Source organism: Carya illinoinensis, chromosome 6 (genome assembly GCF_018687715.1).
Source record: "Carya illinoinensis cultivar Pawnee chromosome 6, C.illinoinensisPawnee_v1, whole genome shotgun sequence".
NCBI lineage: Eukaryota > Viridiplantae > Streptophyta > Magnoliopsida > Fagales > Juglandaceae > Carya > Carya illinoinensis.
The window spans coordinates 34725098-34743115 of NC_056757.1; the positions used below are offsets into that span (position 1 = coordinate 34725098).

At 33.2% G+C, this 18018-nt stretch overlaps 1 protein-coding gene across 2 annotated transcripts; it reads right to left on the minus strand.

The window, feature by feature from the left end:
* Nucleotides 1-2417: 2417 nt before the first annotated feature.
* Nucleotides 2418-11256, minus strand: LOC122313202 (BRASSINOSTEROID INSENSITIVE 1-associated receptor kinase 1-like). 2 transcript variants are annotated; one of them, XM_043127983.1, is made up of 11 exons: nucleotides 10811-11256; nucleotides 9687-9823; nucleotides 9519-9590; nucleotides 7472-7615; nucleotides 5835-5906; nucleotides 5650-5721; nucleotides 5457-5536; nucleotides 4452-4577; nucleotides 4039-4380; nucleotides 3225-3619; nucleotides 2418-3028 (listed from the first exon to the last, which is right to left on the minus strand). In XM_043127983.1, exons 1-11 carry the CDS (start codon nucleotides 10817-10819, stop codon nucleotides 2714-2716), a joined length of 1764 nt encoding a protein of 587 aa, XP_042983917.1. In that variant the 5' UTR covers nucleotides 10820-11256; the 3' UTR covers nucleotides 2418-2713. The 2 variants fall into 2 exon arrangements, with proteins under 2 accessions (XP_042983917.1, XP_042983916.1); XM_043127982.1 differs by having other exon boundaries at nucleotides 9687-9819; nucleotides 10811-11255.
* Between the last annotated feature and the right edge of the window lie 6762 nt (nucleotides 11257-18018).

The following is an 18018-nucleotide window of genomic DNA, read 5'->3' on the forward strand; positions in this document are numbered from 1 at the left end:
TCAAATTCGGGGGGGTGATGTGGTTGGTCCAAAGCAAATTGAAGTCGTCAAGTTGCTTCGTATAGATCATCTAATTAACCAACAACAAGAAACACACTCGTTTCCACGCCAACATAAATTTAAGTTGTTCTTCCATTATGAACTTATATACGAACCAAGCCCAGAAAATCTTTCCTTTTGACAACTTCGACCTATCTAATTTTTTGACGATAGAAAACATGCATGCATATAGATAGTGCTGTAAATAAACTAGTATGTTTGATAGCCCACTTGGTATTCGCTCAGTTAAACTCGAGTCGAACTCGACTCATGAAAAAAAAAACTCGTTCGTGAAAATAGATACTCGCTTGATTTGTAAATGACACATACTCGCAAAATTCAATTCGACTCGGCTAAGATTCGTTAAAACCTGCTCGTTTATGCTCAAATCGACTCGTTAACTCGACTCAATTAAAACTTATTCATATATTGATAAATATATACATACACCTATGTATATATATATATATATATGTATTAGCTAATAATATAAGCATACCACTTTTATAATTAAATATATAATATGTAATCTAATAACTTATGTTTATATAGTGAATATACTTCATAGGTATATTTTATAATTTGTATAATAATCAGTCAACAAAATTTAATACTTTCATTTACTAGTATGTGGAAACTATATATGAAATAGATATAAACTATCATATCAAGTGTATGTATTAATAACATATGTAAGTATATAATATATTGTTATTTTGGATAAATATCAACCAGTTAGATATTAGTTATTTATAAATTTTTTGAAATTTTATAATTCAATAGAGGTTCTACTTGTTAGTTGTATAAATTTAAAATTAGATATTTATTTATTTAATTTATTAATTATTAAATCTTATTCAAACAATAAAAAAAAATAAACAATTTGAGCTCGACTCAAACTCATTTGTGGGATGAGCTCGAGTTTAGATTTTAGCTTATCGAGTCGAGCTCGAACAAAGAATAAAAAAAAAAAATCTCAAGCTCGAACTCAAGTATTTTGAGTCGTGCCGAACTCAACAAGCCAAAGACCAGCTCGACTCGATTATAGCCTTACATTCAAAAGAAGACATGGATTGCCCTTTAAACGTACTACCAATATACATACATGCATCCAAAACATGATTTGTATGCACTATGCAATGACTTTCGATCCCCTTGCTGCGTTTGTCAATATATATTTTTTATGGATACCAATATTTAGTGAGTGCATGGGGAAGAAATAGCTTAAGTGTAAGAAAGGGGCATAGTGGGCACCCATTGCTATTCATCTACCTAGCAGTTATGCTTGGTGTTAACATCGTGTTTTACAAGCCTTTAGGCTGGGCTTTCAACAACTCGGGTCTTTAGTCTTTAGACCTGCAAACGCAAAGAAAACACTACGAGATAGGGCTGTGGTGGTGGCCTGGGAGTCTCTGATGTCAAATCAGTATCGCCTTAGGGTTTTGTACGAGAAAATAGAAAGTTCAGAGAGAGTCCCTAGTACTTGGGGATTCAACTTTTATACCCAATTTTTGGGGTCAGCTGCCCATGCCCCATGTCAGGGAGAAGTGTCCCCTCAGCAATCCCTTTAGTCAAGTTCATTTAATGTGACGTGGCTTCCTGTCTCTTCTGTCTAGTAGCAAGGGTTCTCTGTTAGTTTCCTCCTTACTTATTGTCAGGAGATCAAGGATTCCTCGTGTTTACCTCCTGCCTACCTGTATAGGCTCTTTGAGGCTAGGTGCCATAGGGGAAAGTCGGGGTGATGTGTCTCTTGCTTCTATGTCTTTAGGGACTTCCAATGTGATCATGGCAGGGGGCTCTAAATGGGCCGATAGGTTGTCTGATCGACTTGGGCTCCCTGTATCTGAGCTTGCACTCTTGGCCTTAGGCTCGAGGGGGAAAATCCCCTTACACTTGGCATATTTATTTGTGAATTATGATTGGACATTTAAGCGCAGCCATGAGTTACAGAAAGGAGGAGCTATTATATAAACCCTCCCCTTCGTGAAAAATATGGCTTGTAACACAAAAAGTGAAAATCTCTCTCTCACAAATTCTCTCTAATCTCGGTATTTAGAATGTGGAATATGTGGGTATTACTATGGTCTTACCACGTAGCACACTCCATCGATACAGGAGGTTTTGAATGAATTATAACGACGACAGAGAGTCCTTTGAATAACCGCACTAGATCCAAGCTATTTTTAACTAGGAAATATCGCTTTCACTATACACTTTGATCTAATATTTCTAACATTGAAATTAGAGCACAATCGATTGTTCCCAATTTAAGTTTTGATGTACATGTCATTTAAACAAGTCCGCGGAGGATGAAGGCAAATTGCAGGAGGAGGTGGTTTATAGTAATTTATGAATGCCTAGAGCAAAGAAAGCAAGGATTGAAAGGAGTAAATAGAACTATAATTATTCATTACATCATTAGTACATCATATACCAAATGGTGGTACTTCCATGGCACTTTCCTACCCGTTTGCTAGGTGGTAAACCTCTAGAAACCACAACAATCCTGAGTTGCGACATTTAAAGTGCACTGGCAATAGAAATACACAAAAAGAGAGTGTGAGAGAGAAACGAAATGAATAGAAGAAAAATGAAATGCACATATATAGTAAATATCAATCTCAAATAGAAAAGGGGCCTTCATGATAAAATTTATAGGTAAGCCAAGAAAGGGTCATCTAGGACCCGATAATTCATCCGGAGGGATGTGGGAAGCGGAATCTATGATCCAACTAGCATTTGGGAGGGCCATATTATTGAAGTCTTGACGGAACACATCCTCCTTCTGCCACTCTTCCCATCTTTCTGCCAATCCATCACCTTCAAGCATTCTAACGACATCTGACATCCTGGGCCGCTCCATCGGGGAGCCTTGTGTGCAAAGTAAGGCCACTTGGATCAACTGCTCCACCTCATCCTCGATATAGTTACCCTGCAGCTCCGCATCGACCAATGTTTCCAACCTCTTATCTTTCAAAAGTCCTTTCACCTGAATGGTCAAAACTAATGTCAAGCAGTTCAAATAACCTCAGAAATTAATACAAAAAGGAGATTCTTCATTCAAGATTGAGCTACCCAAGAAAAGATTCTAATACCATGTAAAGTCAATAAAACATTGCTAATATGTCATCAAATGATATATTACTAACAAGTAAATCCATGATGTGAAGATCTAATTTACGTACCCAATCAAGCAACATAACATCATCATCGTTTGCAAGCCGAGCGAGATCAAAAGCCCTTTGGCCAGTTATCAGTTCAAGAAGCATGACCCCATACCCAAAAACATCAGTTTTCTCTGAAGACTTTCCAGTTGAGAGGTACTCTGGTGCTATATGCCCAATTGTGCCACGTACAGCAGTAGTGACATGAGTATCTTTGTAATCCATTAGTTTAGCCAACCCAAAGTCGCCAACAACTGCTTCAAACTCTTCATCCAACAATATGTTTGCAGCTTTTACATCACGGTGAATGATTTTAGGATCACAATGATCATGCAAATACGCAAGCCCCCTTGCAGATCCTAATGCAATGCGTTTCCGTTTGGGCCAATCAAGGGGGGGCTGCGATTCCTGACGTTCTAAAAAATGCATAGATAAAATCATGAGAAGACAATTGACAATTAAAAGAACAACATGCCACATAACATTTGAAAGTTATTTTAGTGTGTGCATGGGTGTTTAAGATATATAATTAGTGTCATTCTTAAACATGGACAATTTGTTTGGATGTACAGCCCATAAGAAGTACAAACTTTTTACCAACACAATAAATCATTGATTATTTCAACTCTTTTTTTTTTCTTTTTTCCAGTTAGCTCAAACTAAAACATATGTAGGATTTTAGATTTAAAATCTAACCAAGATAGCAAGTTAATGTCACATGCAAAATTGGTAAAGTGGGAATATATAAAAGTAAAGCATGTTGCATGAAATCAAATAAAACATTCCATAGTACAGAAAAAAGAGTAGGATACAGAAAAGCAGCTAACAAGAATACCTCTTAAACGTGATGCAACACTTCCATTGACCATAAAGGGATAAACAAGCAATCGTTCTGTTGGTGTCATGCAAAAACCACGTAGACGAAGCAGATTACGATGCACAGCCATGCTAATCATTTCTATTTCTGTTTGGAACTGCAACTCCCCACCCCGGGTACGCTCCTCTTTAAGTCTTTTTACTGCTACTAGAGAGCCATCAGCCAAGCGTCCTTTGTAAACCTTACCAAATCCACCTCTTCCCAGAATGTTTTTGTTGCTAAAGTGATCTGATGCAACTTGCAGCTCACGTAGAGAAAACCTTTTTAACTGGCCCAGATGAACTTCTGGATCTTCCTCGGCTGCAAATACAAACAAGTAAGAAAGAGATCCATCTGCAACAACAAAATAAAACAATTATCGACTCACGAACCAGGAACATCAAAGAAATTATCCTCAGGCTTTCTTCGTCGCCACCAAGCAAGTGCAATTGCAGGGGCAGCAAAAAGCAGAGCAGCTCCAGCAGCAACTCCTCCAGCAATTGCTCCAGTGGAACTACCTGTGCAATTCAGAATGTGATCAGACAACATAAAATGCTCTCTCTCCGACTCCTGGGAGACTTCAGCCCAGCATGAGGCATATAATCTATAGGACTTTATCATTGATTTTTATTCTATCATCCTCCATTTTTTTATTCTCTCTCTAGGACAAATTACCGGTGGCAATAATGAAAGAACCGATATACTGCAGCACATGTTAGCTCTCTCTTTCTCTCTCTCTCCCCCTCCATCCTTCCCTCCCTCCTCACCTCATCATTGGTCTTATAACTTTTCGGAGACTTCAACCTAGGTGTGATGTACATTCTAGATTACTTTAAAATTAACTTGGATAGCATCATCCTACTCCCTCTCTCTCCCCCTTCTATGTAGGGTGAAGCAGACTTATCAAATACTAATCCCCAAAAGTTCAGTCTGACTGTCCAAACAATGTCAACTTTCTCATTTTCCTAGCTGAGGGAGCCAAGAGGCCTAGGGGAAGGGGGGATGGATGGTATATGGCATGAAGATGTTTTTCAAGCTTCAGCAAACTTGAATCAGATATGAGATAAAGCCACCATCAAAAGGTTTTGAACAGAACAACCCACTTTGCTGAGGCATTAATTGCACATACAATCCATTTCCAAACAGTTGCTACCAAAGATATTGATTGCACATGAATTATTTAAACTTGTATTAAATCAAGATAAAACGGAGGAAAAATGGAAATGGATATATTGCAAAACTTGGCGAGTCATATGTGAGATCATCGTTAAGGGAACAAAGTCAAAATGCCAAAAAATAGTTTCTTGAATATGTAAGAGAGAACCAAAGAGCTAAAAATGGCATCATCAATACAATTAGAGTTTATATTGATGATGAAAACATCATTAATAACGCACCTGGAGAAGAAACTGTTGGAGACGGAGGAGGAGTAGAAGTGGGAGGAGCTGAATAATTATTAAGTCGATTATTGTTAAAACTGCAAAATTTGGATAAGCCATCAACAACTGAAGAACTCGTAAAAATTTGGATCAACCATCAAGAATGCTGCCAAGGAAAAAATAAAATAAAATAGAATAAAATTCACTACACCTGATAGGAGTAAATAATGAAAAGGAACCATTAATTGGAATATCTCCTGTTAGCTTGTTGTTTGATAGATCTCTGCATTTGATAGGAAAAGAAGATAATGTCACATTTTTGCAATGTGTTTCATGGTAAGGAACAAAATAAAATTATTTAATCATGAAAAAATGAGACAACAAGATGATACTCACAGGACTTGCAGTGTTGTAACATTAGTTAAAGACATAGGAATTTGTCCTATCAAGCTGTTGTTGTTGAGACGCCTATTTCACAAAATACATACTGTTATTTTACAGATAACCAAAATGTTATTACATTGCCAAAACAACTATTTATCCATCAGTTATATGGCCAATAAGTACACACAATCAACATGATACTAATTCAGACAAGAATCATTGTAGAATGTCGATGTTTCTGTAATCACACTTGATCACATGCTACATCCAGCTGTGATTAACAGGTGTAATCTGGTTTGACAAACACATTACTTGAGGTCTAGTTTAGCATTAGTCTCTTTTCATTGATCATATGAGACTAACATAATGCATGTGTTGAGTGTGCTAGTGGGAGGTGACAACATTAAACGATGTAGGCAAATAGAGTGTGAGCTAAACAACTTGGCCAAACAGTTCTATTTAATTTATATGCATCATAAACGGGTCAAAACATGCTCCTAACATCCGCAACTTTCCCCCCGAAAGCTGTTATACTTAATTAATGGCATGGATGAAGACCTTAAACAGCATCTGATACAGGATGATTAAGAAGAAGAAGCAGGGAAGCAACATGAAGAGAAAAGAAATCTCAAAGAGATAAGACGAGGAAAGGTGGCAAAGATGAAAAAGGAGAAAGAGAGAAGAAGAAGCCGCAGCTTGGTAGAGGGAAGAAAAAGAGGAAAGGTACCAGACAGTTCTGAATATGTCAACAACTAGGAACCATTGACAAACGTATAATGCAAAGTATTTTCCTGGGCTTTTTCAGAATTTTTTGACAGGATTTTTGCACAAATACCAAATTAGAACAATATAATAAGAAAAGAGAAAAGAAAGTAAGGAAGAGAAAATAAGAGAAAGATGACTTGTTCGAAAAGAGAACTCTAAAAGTTGTACCATTTAACCTCACGTAGTGCAAGTACATAAATGTCCTATAATAGCATAATAAAAATGAAGCCATAAATTTATACATGAATGGGCATTACCACCTAAAATTAACGACCCAACTTCTTACACTTAATGTGCAGAATTTAGCATAGTGGGACTGCTTTCTATGCTTTACCATATCCAAAGCCTCCCAAATCTAAACAGCATCTTGAGCACCATTATATGATGAACATCATCAATAGCAATTATATAATACCAGAGCATGTTGCCTTTGGAGTTCCGACCACAGGTTCATCTTTTTTATTTAGTTTTTATCTGACAGTGCAATGATATTCCATCTGAATCTATTCTACAATATGGATATACAAATTTGGAGTTAGAACCAGCAATATTTGGCCCAAGCAACTTTTTATTGTTCCAGTGAATGCTTTTCAATACCTTATCTCACTCCATACACATGCCTGCATGTGTGTGCGAATTTAAGTATTTACCACAATGCGGGTAGTTTAGGTTAAAAAAAAAAAAAAAACTAATAATAGTTAGAATAAAACTTCTATCCAAGTCCACTTAGCCATGTTTTAGCTCATAGGAATACATGTTCTCAGGCAGGTGAGCTAAATAAATAGACAAAAGAAGAATAATCCAAGAAGAAAGAACAAGAAAAAATAAATGAATTTATTGACTTGGACCATTTGGACCATAAGATGAAGGATAAATGGTCATACAGAAATCGAAGTTTTGAAAGGTCGCCCAATTTGGTTGGAATGGGTCCACTTAAATTGTTCAAGTAAAGATCCAAGCTCACCAAGTTTGTCAAATTCCCAAGCTCATCAGGAATTGTTCCGCTTATAACATTACTATAAAGTTCCCTGTCAGAACAAGATGATTTAAAGATCTGTAGAAAAATAGAACAAATAAAATATATGTGCAACTAAATATACAACCACAGGCACAAATAGACAGCCATTCCTGAGATAGATGGCAAAAAGTATTGACTACAACATATACAAGGTGTTGAATATTGAAAGATGTAATCCACCAATGAAATTGAAAACATCCACTCTCAATGTGCATTTTTAGCTATAACTCTTGAACAACAAAACGGGTAGTCGGCAGGTGAACATGTGCAAAGAGCTGCATTATCACCACAAAAATGTACAAGTGGCTAGTCCAATATCATATCAACCACTTGCATTCTAGATGAAAATCTATCTTCTATAAGTACTTCATTAACCAGAAAGACATGTTAAGGGGGGCACCACTTAGTAGATGCAAAGCTTACAGGAGAATTACCAATAAAGAAAAACAAAATATAAAAGTTTAAGGATCCAAAAGCTCACTCGACTCTAAGAAAGCAACTCAGAACCAGCATCCAATATCTGCTCAGAGGGAGTGTAAAAGCAGAAACTTCAATTCAAAACCCTCAAATTCCATGCACTTCCCACCAGGTATGATACATTATATACAAGGTAACTACCATCTAAATTTCACCACAATGAGTACTTCAAAATTACCCCTTCCAACATGCCAATAAATCATCTATTGGGCATAACTCGTGAAACCCAAAACAGGCCACAACAATGATGCAATTTACCAGCTATTTCATAGTGATCTTCTATCTCTCTATTTGGTTTAAACACACCACACCATCCATAACTATCGTTTGAGAGATTTTGCAAATTGCTAGTTGTCAAAATATTTCCTAGAGCTACTGTCCAAGTGAAAAAATGCCACTGTTAGCAATTCTCTAATTTTCCAAATCTTCCTTCATGGAAAGAAATTACCTGCATCCAACTGACCATAACCTCAAAATAGAATTTTACTACAAAGCCATGACTTCTAGCAGGATTCCATATCATTTTTTTCTCACCCTCCCTACGAACCTCCACCATAAGGCATCCTGATATTTTAAAATGTTGTTTCTAGAAAATTATATAAAATGCAACCCATTATGATGTTCATATGCATTTGAGACCACTTGCAACATTAATGTCTCCACTGAGTGAAACTTATATCACATACTTGTATGTCACATTTCTTGGACATGATGAGGGTAAATAGCCCTTCTAAATATTTGAGGATAGTCTCAACAGCAAAACAATAAGGGAAAATTAGGAAAGCAATAAATTACAAAAACAAATTGACAATGATGTTCCATGAAAAGTTGAAATCCCCAAAGAGGGTGAACAAAATGGGACAAAGGGAGTAAAATGAATATCATACAATATGCAATGAAATAGAAAGTTAATATACTATACAAAGACCAATGTAAAATAAGACAACAATGATAGGGAGGGTAGTCTATTAAGCATCTAGAGAAATGAAGAAACTTATGTACCGAATCATCATAATATCTGTGTACCTTAAAGCATGAATAACTCTTAAGTAACACACTAATGCAACCAGTGAACAATTAAACCACGCCTTGGAAAAACAATAAAATAAAGATTTCATCTTTTAGCCATGAAGATGTACATCCTTTAAAGACGTGAATAAATTTGCATATTGACAAATCTTTGCGAATTTTGTCTCCAGAAAATTTTAAGTGAATATATATTGAACATATATTTCATACAAAGACAGTACTATGTGACATTTTATACGAGTAAACATGAATATTTACATGAAGGCTCGATAAGAAGCTCATCCATGCCATCATTAGTCATGCAGGGCACGAAAGGGTATCCAAGCCATGCACTGCCTTTGAGTTGATGAAAAAAATGCTACAAGAAAATAAGAAACTTAAAGCGTGTAAACATGAAGATGACTTACAAGTACTGCAGATTTGGAAGCGAGCCAATTTGTGGAACTAGTTGACCAGACAGATTTGCATTTCCAAGATCACTGGGTGGAACAGATACAGAAATGTATCATCATCATATTTTAATATTTAAACTTAAGAGTAACATCAAGTCCAAGTGGCAAGTCACATAAGCTTACACCCGTGTCACACTATTATCGCTATCACACGTTACATGAAACCAAGTGCAGGGGTTCACAAGGGTAGCATCCCAACTTTGCAGAACGCCAATAGGATCGTCTAAACTGTTCTTCAATGCATTCAAGGCATCGCCTGTCTTACATGAGTAAGGTAATCATCACATCAATTAGTAGATTCAAAATTGAAGGTAAAAAATTTATCATCCAAGCTTCCTTAACATTATGAAGGGAGCTCTCTCAACATTGCAAACAGCCAGCACTCAGTTTTCAAGTAATTAACATGCAATTCAGTTAAAACCATACTTTTTACCAGCATTCAGTAAAGGAAAAACTGTCCTTGCATTTGAAATTCTTATCCAACAATAAAATAGGGGGAGGGGGAACTGATATAATTGAAGCCTACACAAATATAGAACTAGACAGGCTGTCCATCCTTAGTATTTAAATTGCAATCTGATAGATGCTATATTGGCTTAGTGGGAAACACATATAAGGGCTATAGAAAGATTTAATCAAAAGACCCAAACATCATGCAATTGTTATCAATTATATACTCTCCTTGATAACAAACGAACCCAAATTCCTGAAGTGTCAAGAAAGGCTCTGCACCAAGTGCATAATCAATAATGAGACAAAATACCCTTTAAAACAATTCACAGCAAGTCTAGCTGGTTCTCCTCGAGTAAACGGTCCCAGAAAGCCCAGTAAATTTTAAGTCCAAAGCTTCCTAACCACCAATAATTACAAACAGCAAGCTAGTTTTTTTTTTTTTTTTAGAATGATCCTTCAATTCCAAGATATAAATTCATCCAAAAACAAATAAGAAACAGTGAGTTTTACCACAGCCAGTTAGCTACTGTACCTAGGAATCCATATAAGTTCCCAAGCTTTCTTTCTTTTTCCTTTGATTTTCTTTAAGGATTATTTGGCAACTGAGCAAATAGAACTACTAAACGAATAAAACTCAATTTCCTTTGAACTCGGAATTCAATTCACCACACAACAATAAATGGAAATGACAATTCCAAAGACACTCATCAAATTTCAAGAATAGCGACTGTATCTAAAACTAACAGAAAGCATCATAAAGGCATGATAAATAGTACAAGACCCATAGCACGCACCTTCCGCATTAGCAGAGACCTTTGATACGAAACCGATCACCAGAATTGACCATAGATGAAAAGCACAAACCGGAAAGGAAACATTCAGCCACTCCATTATTTCTAATCCCGATTTATAACATCAACTCTTTGTTCCTCATCCCAAACCACTTCATGGATAGCTAAAACACATCAATCGCCTCAGTTCCTCGAGAGTCCTCGGACACGTTGACGGATTGACTTGCTTAGCCTTCAGGTTGACCGAATCAGTTCCCAGCAACCACCGAGTGAAACACTGCGAAATCCAAATCCTGGGAATATTTGTTCGTCTTCTTCTTTTGCTTTAAAAGGAATCAAAACTTTGTTTTGCATGATCCAGGGAATCGAATTGGGGAGGAATTTATAGGAATTTTGTTCGGTACCCAAATAGAAATGCATGCAAAGTCACGAAAGACCATATATTATCAAGTCTGCTGGGTACAGTCGCCGTCATAACCATTTCAATTTGAAATTTATTCTTTTATTAAAATAAATAATCTATTATTTATATAATTTTGGAAGTCATTTCAGTCCCTATTATTTATTTTATTTCTTTATCTGCCATTCACTCCTATAGGCTATATTAAATTAACATAAATTTGATCATTTCTCTTTATAAGAATTTAAAAAAAATCATATCAAAAAATAAATATTATATAATTTTAAATTTTAAAAGTCTTAGCCCGATTAACCAAAACTAAAAATTTCATCTCATCTCATCTCATCATTACAATTTTTTTAAATTCTCATACAAAATATAATAAACAATTTAACTTTTTTAAATCTCATTACAAAACTAATATTAAAAAATTATATTGTAATAATATTTTATTTATTATAATTTAAAATAACTCATATAATCTCATCTGTATAACCAAATGAGACCTTAAACTTCATAATTTTACTTATTCTTCGTATTCTTTTTATTATGTTTAGTTTTTCGTAGTTAATAATTGAATAATGTAAAACTCTTTGATCAAATTATAATTAAGCTTCATAACTAATAGCTTTCTATACATGTTATATGAGTGAGAGACTAATTATTAAATAATTTTAAAATGAAAAATTATATTCATCATCCTCACATACCACACTTTTTTTCTCTTATCAAATGTATAGTGTATGGATGATGAGTAAAAGAATTTAATTAGTTTAAGAAGAATAAAATCAAAAATAAAAAGTATGATGTGTAATGTGTAGAGATAATGAGTAACATAACAGATTTTGTTACACCTCATCCTACGTCACATCTTTTTCTACTTATCATCCCACATACCACACATGTTTTTATTTTTTATTTTTTTATTCATATTAAACTAACTGAGTTATTATGCTTATCATTCATACACCACGCATTTGGAGAGGAAAAAATTAAAAAAAATAATAAGAAATTAATATGTGGTGTAGGAATGATGAATATAGTTTTTCTCTATTTAATCCTTAGTAACTATTAATTAAGGATTATTTTGCATTGATATAATGAGATGATATTTGCAATCTTAAGTAGGGTTGTACATTGATGGGTTCGGATTTGGTTTTGGTGGCAAACTGAGACACCACCGACGTCTGCCATGAAAGCTTAGAACTAATCGAAACTGGTCGATTAGGAAGAGAAATTCGATCATATTGGTCTCGATGTATGTTAATGCAGTCTTCGGTCTACCATCAGTTTCTTCTATAAATAAGAAGAGGAGCGGCGTGGCGGGAAGAAGACCTGAGGAAGCAAACAAAAGTGAAAGTTGTGAAACCCTAAAACTTGCAAAAAATATGAGAAAGAAGATGACGGGAATAATAATAATAATAATAATAATAATAATAATAATAATAATAATAATAATAATAGGGGAAATGTTTAATTAACCTACTTTGAAATGGCGCCACATTTTTTTAAACAAATATAATGAGAAAAATGACGTTGTTTCATGCATTTAAATCAAACGGCACCGTTTTATTTAACATATATATTTAAAAATATATATATAAGAGTCGGCTGATTTAGCAGTTTTTAAAATGGTTCAAATCAATGCTGAACCAACTGACTTCTGTTTCTAGCATTTTATGCTGCCCAACGACCGGTTCCGTGCTCTGACGGCTAGTTTGATTGATTTCTACCCGGTTTGGACGATTTCTGTACAGCCCTAATCTTAAGGAAGTGCAAATGTCATTTTTTAAATTGCTGACTTACATATTGTATGATTATAAATATTATTTTTTGAATTTGCACAACTTAAAACTACAAATATCATCTTTTATTATATCAATCTCAATTTTATTAACTGCAATCACTTATTTCATATGAATACTTAATATAAAAGGAGAAACTTATTACACCATCTTTTAACTTAAAAAATAAATATAATGATTGGTGGATAATAAATATAAATATAACGATTTCAATTAAAATATATAAATTCAAACATAACACTAATACCGATTGGGAAAACCTAAACAAATTAGTAGGAGTAGGACCCAATCGCAATTAATTTGCGTGTAGAAAATTAAAAGAATCAAGATTCAAATATTTGTTTAGAAATATTGACTCAAAACATTGGGAAAGTATATGTTTGACCGATTGTGGTTGCACCAAACATCACGCATATTAAGGTCACGAGTGTACATTATTAATCCCGGCAACGAAACGGTCTTGTAGGGCCAACAGTCAACATTTTAAAACAATAATGGAAAAGGTCAATAGTAAGGAAGTCAAGAAAGGCGCGCGGTGGAAGCTCCGTTCTCATTTTAATTTACCATATTTGCCATTGTAAATTATGTAAATCATAGTGTAATTATTTAAAAATAATAAGAGTTCGTCTTCGGAACGGTCGTTCCGTACTTGGGACTTTATCAGCCGCCAATAATAGCTGACCACATCAGCAATACTCCACTGCATATCATGTGGCTCCTTACATCCGATAAAATCAATGTAAGGGAAGTTCCAAACAAAGCAAAACAGTCATAGTCCAATTTGTAGGTTAACTTTGGGAACCCATTCTGAAGAGGAAAGTTCGAGAAGATGAAAACCAAAATTTTGGTTTCAGCTGGGCTCAATCGAGTTTGACCTCCACCTTACCCAGGTTCGAATTTTAGATCCAAGTCGGGAGTTTTCCATTTAAGCCCAACTTAAGCTTGAAATCTATCTCAAGATTCTCAACCTTGTTAAGATCTCGGTATTTTTAATTTTTATTTTTTAATATAAGTAAAATAATAGGATATAAGGGAAAGATCCCGGTATTTTGAATGGATAAAAGCTTGTACCTGCATTTGCTAAATGAAAAGTCTAGTTACAAGTATACTTATATATTAATATATGTATTAATTTATTGTTATTGGTCAAAAAGTAAATTTTATTAAAAATAGTGTTAATTTAATTTTTAAATATGAAAAAATCAGTATTAGTACTCAGATTAGTACGCGACTTTACTTGTATGTAACAAAACTCTTTGCTAAAAGCCAAGTTCTGGGAGAGAGGGTCTCGGGCAAATTTTTGAAAGAGAAGAAAGTCAGTTTTGGACAGGATCTCGTGGGTTTAGATGTGAGAAATATTGAAAAGAATTGTGAATAACAATAAAATATAAATAATAAATAACAATAAAATAAATAATAATAATAATAATAAAAATATGTAAAAAATAATAATAAATAATAAAATAATAAAAAAATATTGAAGATATCTCAAACGCCCAAAACACAGCAGGCGAGGCCGTGAGGTTCCGGAAGTGGAGAGCCATGTGTTACGCAGTTCAACGTAAGTACTATAGGATGACGACATGACAACCATTCATTAGAGGCTATTTTTAAAGCTTTAACGGCACATCCGTTAGAAGATATTCTCAAATAATAATATTATATATAATTATTTTTATATATTTAGTTAATGTGATTAGTTACATCAAATTTTTTATAATATACAGTCAATTATATTAATAAAAAATATAAAAATAACTATACATAAAATTTTTGTTTAAAAAAATAAATAAAATATAAGAAATTACTACATATAACTGGCATGCACAAACAGGATGCAATTGGTTGTACGTGGCAAAATTTACGTGGAATAGAAAAAGAAAGCAAAAAAGCAAAAAAAAAATAATAATAATAATAAAGAAAAGGCCAAAGTACAACCTTCTTCCGTCGAGTTGCAGACCAATGCTTCTTGAAAACAAACAACCCAGATTTTGTAGGACTATGAAATATTTCTCCACCAAAAAATAGAATAAGGAAACCAGCTTTAGCCTTCACAATTGGTATATATTTAAAAAAAAAAAATAAGGGGAAAACGGACGTGCTTGGAATTTCAAGAAGAGAAGTTTGCGTACAAACTGGGTCTCTCAAAGGTGCTTAGAAGTTGACAGCTGTGTGATTTTGAGGTTGAAGACTGAGGGAGATTCGAGTCTTGTGAATGACCAAATAACATAGCCTCTTTTACTTATAAATGAAAGAAGATCATGGATGAAGAAGAGAAAATAGTGAAGCCTAAACCAAAAATATACAACGTATGTGACTCTGAATTTTGAATCCAACAAAATAGTCTCCATTTCCAGAGTTTTTTGGCCATTTGTGTTTGAATTCGACCTCCTAACAAAGTGCCCCTGTAAAGTCCCAAAGAACATAGATCGGGAGAGAGCAGCATTATTCAATAGCTCATTCCTTTCCATTTATGTATTATCGGTCTAAATAATAGCTGGTACGAATTGGGTTTGTTCAGAATGGCGATTGGGCAGTCAAAAATCAAAGAAACTGGCTGTCCATGAGTTCCCAGGTGTTGATTACAGAGTTTGGGGCTAACAAATGCTTTGGGTCTACAAGATGAAAATGAGAAAATGGGTCTAAGAAAGACGATATAGGAACCAGAGCAGGTTAAGGGAGGTTTAGGGCATGTGAAGAAGAAGATGAGAAGAAGAACCTATAAACGAGGAAGCTACGTCGTCGTCTTTGTTTGTTCTTCAGGAGGGACTTTCATCTTCTTACAGGTTGAAGACACTGGGAGCAACTCTTTGGGAGGCATGGAATTCAATTTTTCATAGAGGGAACGCTGTGTTTTGTTTCCACGTGGACGCCAGTTACGCGGGAGTTGCCCCAGGCGGTTGCAAGAAGAGTTTCTCTAAAATATAAGATCCGCATGAAAAAATTAATTTTTTAATAATAAATTTCATTTTTTTTTTAAAACGATTACGTGATATTTACGCATTTTACGATTATACATAAAATTACTTTTTACTTATAAGCATCACTTAAATATAACTAGTTTTTAATTTTAAATCATTTTATTTAATTATTATCTAATGAGAAATTCTAAACATAAACTCAACACACCACACATCATACTTTTATTTATTTATTTTTATTTTTACCAAATATTTGGTATATGGATAATGAGGAAAAGAATTAAATTAGTTTAGAAATAACAAATCTAAAAGAAATTGAAAAAAAAAATTAAAATAAAAAAAGTGTGATGTATGGTGAGTGGGCTTATGAGTAGCAAAACTCTTATCTATTGTTAAAAAAATTTTAAACTCCAAACAAAATATAAAAAATAATTTTATTTTTTCAAATTAAAAAAATAATATCATAATAATATTTTAATTTTTTATAATTTATTTAGTCAGTTTTTTCTCTCATATATCTCAAAGTCTATAAAACATCTTAATTCAAACTATTTTATTATTATTTACAACTATTTCACTACTATTTATAAATATTTTATTTCATTTTATCTCATCACAATATTCAAATGAAAACTAACGCCCAAGACTAGAGCATTCACATAGTGTAGCTAAAGTTTTAGTAAAAGTTTTGGATAAAATGTCACATTTTACCTTTTGTCTTTCCATTCAAAATTTTAATCCAAATGGAACAACATAGGTTCAAACCCCCACCCCCTTACCAACATAATAATAATAATAATTTACATTAAATTAGCCATTTCACTTTTTATAATCAAATATTTTATTTTTTAATTTCTCTAATTTTTTTTATCTACTCTTTAATGTATATCTTTTAATGTATGAGTGTGAGGAGAGAATACAAAATAACATAAACTAATCAATTGGAGGGACAACCATACAAGTATGGAAATTTACCGTAGTTTTTATGTACTATATATATATATATATATGAATTTTGGCTCATTCAATGCAGACATTTTTAACTAATTATTAGCCAAAGAGTGGTTTTAGAGTCACCGAAGTATCTCCCGAAAATACATATTGAACCATGCATTTCATTTTTTTTTTTAATTTTTCTTTTCTTTTTTTAATCATCATAAACATTTTTTTAAAAATTTAAAAAAATACAACATTATTTAAAAAAAAGTTTCCTTAATCACTAAGTAAAAAAAATAAAAAAATAAAAGGAATTGAGACACACATTCGGGACACTTTTTTGGTAGAAATAATATCTCTTAGCCAAGTTTTAGATTGCATTCACATTTGACTACGCCAACGAACATGCTTTAATTGAAGAATATTTATAGGAATCTTTATCATTCTTAGTCACTACATTTGATGATGGGGTAGATTTTAAATTGGTGTCATTTAAGGTACTATTTGAATAGTGAGTTAGACGAAATAAATTGAGATAAAAGTTAAAAGTTGATTAAAATATTATTAGAATATTACTTTTTAATATTATTATTATTTTAAAACTTGAAAAGTTTGAATTTTTTATTATATTTCGTGTGAAAATTTAAAAAAATTATAATGATGAAATAAGATAAAATAATTAATATATTCGAATGGGACCTCGGGTGGTTGATAAAATAAACTTAACATATCATTGTGTGTAATTAGAGATAACAGAGTTTAAGATGAAGAATAACATTACTTATACAGATAACTGGTATTCTCATTTTATTATAATATGTGGTATTATTAGAAATTTATATTTATACAATACCAAAATAGTTTCAACTATATTTTCGAACTTGAGTATACAAAATACAAGAGATAGACTTGTAAATAGATTATTGCACGAGAAGTGAGACTACAAATTCAGGGTAGGCTCGTACCTTCTAAAATACTTTTGCAAGCGCTTTCAATATCCATCTTATCAATAATTAATTTGAGATAAATTAAATTAGATCAATTAGTTTAGATTTTAGAGTATTCTAAAAATATTCTATTAATATTTTTAATTTTATCATTATTTTTTATTTATTTTTTATTATTATTTACTATTATTTATTATATTAT

Coding starts and splice junctions, on each gene's coding strand:
- LOC122313202 (XM_043127982.1), bottom strand. CDS start 10,907: ATGGAGTGGCTGAATGTTTCCTTTCCGGTTTGTGCTTTTCATCTATGG. Junction 4,381..4,451: donor TAATTTCTTTGATGTTCCTG/GTTCGTGAGTCG, acceptor TTGTATTTGCAG/CCGAGGAAGATCCAGAAGTT. Junction 3,029..3,224: donor ATGTTATGTTGCTTGATTGG/GTACGTAAATTA, acceptor TTGACCATTCAG/GTGAAAGGACTTTTGAAAGA.